Genomic DNA, 8,733 nt, shown 5'->3' on the forward strand with positions numbered 1-8,733 from the left:
TCATTGCATTAAAATATAAAGGTTATTTATTGTGTATGATATACATATATAATTATAATGTATCCGTTGTGAACTGCTTGTATTAAGTGTTTTGAATGGTGACAAATGTCCTTTATTTGATGTTCGTTCAGCGGGAAGTCGTCGATGATGACGTCGGCTGCAGGAAGGCGTTGCTCGTCTCGCTCGCTCGAAACGGGCTAGAGAGGAATGGAAAATGGCGGATCTCGAAGATGTTACCTTGGACGGGAGACCGCTCCAGTCCCTCCGAGTAGCGGATTTAAAAGTTGCTCTTGAAGAGAGGGGACTATCGAAAAGCGGTCAAAAGAATGCGCTTATTAAAAGACTCCGGGGGGTGAGTTCCGCCGCCAAATATCGATCCGTTATTGCTGCGAACTATCGCTAGCGATAAGACGGGCTGATGCGCTCTCGAGGGCCGACAGCCGAGTTTCGTTGCTGCCGAGCAGCGTAGCAGAGTTTTCGAGGTTATTAGCCAATTTTAAATGGCTCTATTTGCGATGTACAGTCAATGGGCAGTATTTGGCGTATCGGGAATGATTCAGACGCAGCAAGAACCGGAGTTCCGGGAACCTAATGGCTAATCGCGAAGTGAGGGCTGATGTTGTCCTGTTAGCTCGTTAGCTCTTTTGGCTAACGATGTGACTTGGTGGCCTGGCTTGTTGCTGTGTGTTAACCTGAGCAGGAACTCTAGCTCGCTCCGTTGTTGTGCACGGGTTAAGCAAGGAGACGCACGCCTCGCCGGCCATTTAGTGTCTGGAAGTCGGTTTAGCCCGCGTTTTAATGGTGGCCTGTGTTCCGCTACATTTGCTGTAGCTTAGCTAGGAGTGAGGAGACACGATGTTCTGCGTGGAGCAGTCTGTTTACGTTGACACGCGAAATAAATGTTTTCCTCTTTTAAACACTTAATCCATTTAATTGCCTTTTAAACACTGCGAGACGCGAGTGATAGCAGTGAGTTGTGTTTACGCTGCATCCCCGCAATAAGCGTTTATTATCTAAATGTCATTCTTCTCTTGTCTCGCGAGATGTGGAGCGTAAATAACATCTTGGCTTCGTTGTCTGTTTTTAGGATTCCTCACCCACATAAAGCTGCGTAGCTAGAATAAGTTGCGGCCCGCTGTGCGTGTGAGGTACCGCACGCTGCAGGTCAACGTGTGGCCCTCTTTTCTGGTCACCTTCGCCGTATTTGCTCTAAAGCTACTGAACTGATTATTGCTGGGCTCTAGAGGGTCGGACATGGCCCAAAGGAAAGGCAGGCGGTGGTGAAGGACGGGTGTGCTCGTCAGTGATTTTATTTTAAGTTGATGTTTGCTGAGACCACTGGTTATGTGCGTGTAGCGCGTACGGACATAGGTTTTAAGCCTGATTGTGGCGCCACTAGGCAACGACATCCAAGCAAAAGGACCTCATTCTCTCGGTACCTCAAGATCTCAGACCCCGTGTGGTTCTCCTGGGTGCCGGATTGCTCTTATTATGCTAAATCATTTTTTTGGGGGGTGGATATAGTAGACTTTCCTTCGGAGTGCGGCGCTTGGATACCTTTCAGTGATCGCTGTTTGAGCGGTTTCAGAAGGGGACAACGTGTTTGTCAGAAGTCCGTGGCAGGATAATTACTTCCTGGGTGAGATATCTTGTATCACCGATTCTCATCCAGGTTTGCCCCCGCCCCTTGTCGTCAGACTCGAAGCCAAATTGTTCACAATTTTGCGACATTATATTTGACTTTCTGAGAAGTGTGAGAGAAATTTCAACCCAGACGAGGCCAGTTGGCTAATGTCACTCTGGGCCTTACCACGTAAGACAGACAGAACTCCATGCTTATTTTATGTTTGTATTGTGTTTTTATGTAATCAATTAAATGTTGTCTTCTTATCGAAAGGTGGCTGAGAGACAGACAATTATATATTATCCAAGAATTCTGTCTATTTGTCCTATAACGCATCATATGCAGCCCCTTTCATGAAGATGTTGCATGATGTGGTGTTAAAGTAATGAGATTACTCTCACACACCTAAATGCAGTGCACAGTGACCAGGTACCGACTCTGTAAGAACGCCTGTTATTAATGTGCAGTGAACAACCTCATCTCAACAGGCTCTCATGCTGGAGAACTTGCAGAAGAACCACTCCACTCGCGATGGACTGCAGCCCAACTCACAGGTCCGTGTCCCAAATGGCTGATGGTTATTAAATGAGAAACGTCAAAATGGTCTGGTCTGCCAAACTGTGCACAAGTTGTGCACAAGTGGCGCCGAAGGCTCACGCTGTGGTCTTCATTCATTCATGTCTCTCTAGATTGGTGAGGAAATGAGCAATAACTGCTTCATCAAGCAGTATCTGGCCAGACAGCATGAGCTCCTCAAGCAGCGCCTGGAGCGAGAGGCTCGAGAGGCGCACAAAACCAGCGGTGAGTGGAACCGGGCGCGCCTGCCGGCGCCCAGGAGTCCATGTCTCTGATGTTGTTTTTGTGAACAGAGCAAGAGGCCCACACAGAAGTTAATAACAGTACCCCATGCCCCCCCCCAGCCCAGGTCAGACATCCATTTCTTTCTTCATGCTAGTTAGGATGGGCATAAATCGTTGATATTCAGCGCTGTGACCAACGTAGCCAACCTCTCGTATCCTCAGCAGGATGTCCCACCAGCGTTGGCCGAGCACCACAAGTCACCCGGTACCTCCGAAGAGGGAGGAGCTAACAGAAACCAGGAGGCCGATGTGTCCAGCCCCCCGGCGTCCGGCTCGGTAGCCATGCGGGGTCCTGCTGCTGAGCAGCGGCCCGACAGGGGGTCCACGTCCAACCAAGTCGCCACCGACAGCGATGACGAGGATAGCGATGACGAGGATAGCGATGATGCTGAAGAGGACGGTGACGATGATGATTGGGACGGTGGTGCTGGGAGAAGAAGCCTCAGAGAGCCTTCCCGAGTTCCCTTGAGCAGAGAGAGGTCCGGAGCATCGTGTCAGCCCCAGCAGCAACACATGCCGTCCCTTTTGTCCCCTCAACTCCGTCAGCCGACGCCGCCTCCTTCCCCCCCTCCAGAGTTGTCCTTTCCCTTGCCCGACACCCCTAAACAAAGCCCACCTAGTCCAGACGTGGCGCCAGCTCGCCACTCTCCCAGCACCTCCAGCTCGGGCTCGTCCAGCAGCGACAGCCGCAGTAGCAGCCCGGAGCCCCAGCGGAGCGGGCACGCCGAGCGGAAGCCGGGGCCACTGACCCTCCTCGCACGCAAGATGGCGTCAGAAGGGGCCTTTTCAGGAGCAGGTTGGCAGGGTGGGGACGGGAACGCTGATGGGAATGAGAGCGGCGCTCCCTCAGCGCATCTGGGCAGAGCGCCTCCGGAGGCTCTGGTATCTGCAATCACTCACACAGCAAACAGCGTGTGTCCAGGCAGCGATCAGGGGGGGGCCACGGGGCCACATCCAGCCCACATCCAGCTACCTGTCAGCGTGCTCAAAGCTACTGCGTCTGAAGAGAGAGACAGAAACGGGGCAAGTGCTGAAAGGGAAAAAGCCCTGGAGCTGGAAAGGCAAGAGAAGCAGAGAGAACGCGAGCAAGAACGGGAAGAGGCTCTCGAGCTGGAGAGAGAGGGAAGAGAGCGAGCTCTTGAGAGGGAGAGATTTGAACGACAGCAGGCCTTAGAAAGAGAAGAACAAGAAAAGGCTTCGCAGCGTGAGAGAGAACGAGAGAGGCAGGAGAGGGAATTAGCATTGGCTCGGGAGAGGGAGGACCGAGAGAGAGCCCTGGAGCAGGAGAGGCAGAAGGAGCAGGAGAGAGGACTAGCATTGGCTCGGGAGAGGGAGGACCGAGAGAAGGAGCAGGAGAGACAGAAGGAGCTTCAGAGGGAGCAGGAGAGGGAAGAACGAGAGACAGTCCTGGAGCTGGAGAGGCAGAAGGAGCTTCAGAGGGAGCAGGAGAGACAGGAAAGGGAGGACCGAGAGACAGTCCTGGAGCTGGAGAGGCAGAAGGCTCTTGAACAAGAGAGGTTAAAGAGAGAAAGAGCTCTGGAGGTGGCGAGAAGGGAGAAGGCCTTAGCGCAAGAGCGCCTGGAGAAGGAGAGAGCCTTGGAGCAAGAAAGACTTGAAAGAGAGAAGGCTCTAGAGCTGGAAAGGGTGGAGAAGGAGAGAGCTCTAGAACAAGAGAAATTAGAGCTCGACAGGAAAGAACAAGAGAGAATTGAGAGAGAAAATAAACTTGAGCACGAGAGGATAGACAAGGAAAAAGCTTTGGAACGACAGAGGCAAGAAAAAGAGAGGGGGGAGGAGGAGAAACTCCAAAGAGAGAAGGAAGAACGGAAGAAAGACCTGGCTGAGGAGGAGAGGAAGACTCACCTGCCTCTCTCACTCCGTGGCAGAGAGATTGGTCTCACCCCCCTGCCCACCCCTCCCCTCCCAACAGGATCGGGTAAAAAGTCATCGACGGATGCAAGAGAGCCAGATGTCCATGCTACAATGTCCCGGGGGGGGACGGCAGAATCGGCAACACCTCTGTCTCCCCAGACTTCATTCAGGAAGTTTCGGTTCTTAAGGGAGCCTCAAATTCAGCCCCGGGTCCAAACTGTGTCCCCCCCCCTCCATGTCGGAGAGAGACAGCCCTGTACCCAACAGGATGGTCAACCCAGAGATGTCCTCGGTCTCCACGGTCCCCAAAAAGAGAAGGACACAAGTCTGCTGTCGGAGGACAAGGAGAGAGAGCGTTCACCGAGTGCGGACCAGGCTTCCAAGGACTCCGCCCAAACAGGAGAGGAAGTGGATTTCATCCAGGGCTCTGCTAGCTCAGCAGGTACCGCTCAGGGGCTGGGACGGGGGGCCAAGGGGGGAGAAACATCAAGCGGGTCCTCGTCAGAATCAGAGTCCGGGTCCTCGTCGTCCCGCTCGTCTGACTCGTCCACGTCTTCCCAGGAGAAAACCCGCCCCACCTCCAGAGGCAGAAGGGTAAGTGGTCTTCAGGGGCCCACTGGTCCCGCCTCCAGCTGGACCAGCGTCTTTTGATGCGCTTCGTTGGTATCAAAGCGACGACTTCCTGTCCGGATGATCCCAGCGTGGAGCATCGGTCAGTGAGACGGTTGGGTGTCTCTTTTAGGAAAGGGAACCTGAGAGAGGTTCTTCACCACGGCGCGGGGGGACAGTAGAGGACGACCATTTAAAGGAAGCGCCAAGAGACACGACCCCTGATGGAGACGGCTGCAGCAAGGTCGGTTGACCCACAGAGCTGACGTCCAGCACACTGTTGTCTTCTGGCTCTTATTCCATGTCCTCCCCTTTTGACACCAGAAACGGTTGATTGGAGCGCCGGCAAGAGAGGAGGCGCAGAGGAGGAGACGGCACAGCGAGGGAGAGGAGGAAGGGGACAGACGAAGGTCAGCTTTTCATCTTGGCCTAATGTCAAACCATGGATCTGTCCCCCACCTCCCTGTCCTGTCCATGGATCTGTCCTCCACCTCTCTGTCCTGTCCATGGATCTGTCCTCCACCTCCCTGTCCTGTCCATGGATCTGTCCTCCACCTCCCTGTCCTGTCCATGGATCTGTCCTCCACCTCTCTGTCCTGTCCATGGATCTGTCCTCCACCTCCCTGTCCTGTCCATGGATCTGTCCTCCACCTCTCTGTCCTGTTCTCCCTGTCCTGTCCATGGATCTGTCCCCCACCTCCCTGTCCTGTCCATGGATCTGTCCTCCACCTCCCTGTCCTGTCCATGGATCTGTCCTCCACCTCCCTGTCCTGTCCATGGATCTGTCCTCCACCTCTCTGTCCTGTCCATGGATCTGTCCTCCACCTCTCTGTCCTGTCCATGGATCTGTCCTCCACCTCCCTGTCCTGTCCATGGATCTGTCCTCCACCTCTCTGTCCTGTCCTCCCTGTCCTCCACCTCTCTGTCCTGTCCATGGATCTGTCCTCCACCTCCCTGTCCTGTCCATGGATCTGTCCTCCACCTCCCTGTCCTGTCCATGGATCTGTCCTCCACCTCTCTGTCCTGTCCTCCCTGTCCTCCACCTCTCTGTCCTGTCCATGGATCTGTCCTCCACCTCCCTGTCCTGTCCATGGATCTGTCCTCCTCCTCCCTGCTTAACGTCGGTGGCTGTACGTTGATCGAGAGATATCGATGTCGATGTGTTTTTGTACTACGCGGGTTTCAGTACTTTAATTCGGTACTTGGGGTGAGGGTGGTGGTGCAACTTCCCTCCCTCCTGATTGGTGCAGGACCAACGTTGCCCCTCCTACACCCCCAAGCCAGGAGGGAGGAGGAGGAGGAGGAGAGGGAGGAGGAGGAGGAGGAGGAGGAGGAGGAGGAGGAGGGAGGAGGAGGTCTCGGTGCGACGCAGTCTTTTCATCGCGTTCGCTCCGTTCTGACTGTGAACATTTTGTCATTTCCGCTGCGGTGCCCCCCCCCCCCCCCCCCTCCCTCCGGGGTTCATGTAAGGCGTGTTCACGGGGGTGGATCCGTACCCCACCCCCACCCGGGTCACGGCTCTGATGCTCGTGTTCGGTGATGTTCCGGGTCAGCTGGGTGCAGCAGGTGTCGCTGCTGAGCGCTGTGGTTTCGGGTTTCGGGTGTCCTGCTGTTCTGGTTCTGAGCGGTCCAGCGGTCCTCTTCCCGTTATTGTTCATTGGTGCCTCTTGACTGACTGTTCCGTGTGCTTCCTGCTACGCAGGCAGGTGAGGGAGGCGGCCACGGCCGAAGCAGAGAAGCTTCCAGACGCCAGTGAAGAGGTAAGACTCCCGGAGAAGCCCGAGTCACGCTGGTCCTCACAATGCTGCCCCCATGCCGGTCTCGGGTCTGAACCGGATACAGGTCATGAAGGACTCCGGTCTCGGGTCTGAACCGGATACAGGTCATGAAGGACTCCGGTCTCGGGTCTGAACCGGATACAGGTCATGAAGGACTCCGGTCTCGGGTCTGAACCGGATACAGGTCATGAAGGACTCCGGTCTCGGGTCGTATGTTTCTGGATGCGTTGGTAACAAACTGCGCTGACGGCTGCACCGTCTGGTCGTACGGAACGAGCCGGAGCGCTTCGTGCTTGAGATGGAGGAACGAGGAACGTAGCATATTATGGTCTGTCGCTCAAACCTTCTTCTGTTTCAGACGCCGAGGGTCTTCTCAGCTCGGAAGATCTCCCTGGGCAGTGAGTAGCGTCCAGAACCGTCCAGAACCGTCCAGAACCGTTCTGGGTCGGCTCTTCTTCACGCCGTACCCGTTTAATAACTGCCCCCATGCTGCCCCCATGCTGCCCCCATGCTGCCCCCATGCTGCCCCCGTGCTGCCCCCGTGCTGCCCCCATGCTACCTCCATGCTGCCTCCATGCTGCCCCCATGCTGCCCCCATGCTACCTCCATGCTACCCCCATGCTACCCCCATGCTACCTCCATGCTACCTCCATGCTACCCCCATGCTACCTCCATGCTACCCCCATGCTACCTCCATGCTACCCCCATGCTACCCCCATGTTGCCTCCATGCTACCCCCATGCTACCCCCATGCTACCTCCATGCTACCCCCATGCTACCTCCATGCTACCTCCATGCTACCCCCATGCTGCCCCCATGCTGCCTCCATGCTGCCCCCGTGCTGCCCCCGTGCTGCCCCCGTGCTGCCCCCATGCTACCCCCATGCTACCTCCATGCTACCTCCATGCTACCCCCATGCTACCTCCATGCTACCCCCATGCTACCCCCATGTTGCCTCCATGCTACCCCCATGCTACCCCCATGCTACCTCCATGCTACCCCCATGCTACCTCCATGCTACCTCCATGCTACCCCCATGCTGCCTCCATGCTGCCTCCATGCTGCCTCCTTGTTGCCCCCATGCTGCCCCCATGCTGCCTCCATGCTGCCTCCATGCTACCCCCATGTTGCCCCCATGCTGCCTCCTTGTTGCCCCCATGCTGCCCCCATGCTACCTCCTTGTTGCCCCCATGCTACCTCCATGCTACCTCCTTGTTGCCCCCATGCTGCCCCCATGCTACCTCCTTGTTGCCCCCATCCATGCCTGCCCCCATGCTACCTCCTTGTTGCCCCCATGCTACCTCCATGCTACCTCACCTGTTGCCCCCATGCCTACCTTTGTTGCCCCCATGCTGCATGCTACCCCCATGCTGCCTCCATGCTACCCCCATGTTGCCCCCATGCTGCCCCATGCTGCCCCCATGCTACCTCTTGTTGCCCCCATGCTGCCTCCTTGTTGCCCCCATGCTGCCCCCATGCTGCCCCCATGCTACCTCCATGTTGCCCCCATGCTGCCTCCATGCTGCCCCATGCTGCCCCCATGCTACCCCCATGCTGCCTCCATGCTACCCCCATGCTGCCCCATGCTGCCCCCTTGTTGCCCCCATGCTGCCCCATGCTGCCCCCATGCTGCCTCCTTGTTGCCCCCATGCTGCCCCATGCTGCCCCCATGCTACCTCCATGTTGCCCCCATGCTGCCTCCATGCTGCCTCCATGCTGCCCCCATGTTGCCCCCATGCTGCCTCCATGCTGCCCCTCCCGTAACGAGGAGAATAAATATTGAGAGGGGGTCTCCATCGGCGTCTCTGCAGATGGAGACTAACTGTCCTCCAGTCGTCGTCGTCCCCCCCCCCCCCCCCATGACTAAGTGGAGTGACTTCTCTCCCCAGGCAGTAAATCGTCCCCGGGCACCAGCAGCGCCGAAGGCGAGCAGGAGGTGGGGGCGGCGGCAGGACGCAAAAGGAGGTGGGGCTCCAGCACGGCTGTCACT

The 8,733-nt window shown here is 56.4% G+C and overlaps 1 protein-coding gene across 1 annotated transcript in view; it reads left to right on the forward strand.

Moving 5' to 3' along the window:
- Positions 1-214: 214 nt before the first annotated feature.
- acin1a (apoptotic chromatin condensation inducer 1a) overlaps positions 215-8,733 on the forward strand; it is a 9,933-nt gene continuing 1,414 nt past the window's right edge. Inside the window, exons 1-10 of the mRNA XM_068749334.1 lie at positions 215-352; positions 2,113-2,178; positions 2,314-2,425; positions 2,494-2,549; positions 2,647-4,950; positions 5,099-5,209; positions 5,290-5,375; positions 6,668-6,725; positions 7,102-7,141; positions 8,633-8,727. Coding sequence (XP_068605435.1) covers positions 215-352; positions 2,113-2,178; positions 2,314-2,425; positions 2,494-2,549; positions 2,647-4,950; positions 5,099-5,209; positions 5,290-5,375; positions 6,668-6,725; positions 7,102-7,141; positions 8,633-8,727 — 3,066 coding nt within the window. The remainder of the gene's footprint in view (positions 353-2,112; positions 2,179-2,313; positions 2,426-2,493; positions 2,550-2,646; positions 4,951-5,098; positions 5,210-5,289; positions 5,376-6,667; positions 6,726-7,101; positions 7,142-8,632; positions 8,728-8,733) is intronic.

The sequence above is a fragment of the Brachionichthys hirsutus genome, chromosome 15 (assembly GCF_040956055.1).
Source record: "Brachionichthys hirsutus isolate HB-005 chromosome 15, CSIRO-AGI_Bhir_v1, whole genome shotgun sequence".
Classification (NCBI taxonomy): domain Eukaryota; kingdom Metazoa; phylum Chordata; class Actinopteri; order Lophiiformes; family Brachionichthyidae; genus Brachionichthys; species Brachionichthys hirsutus.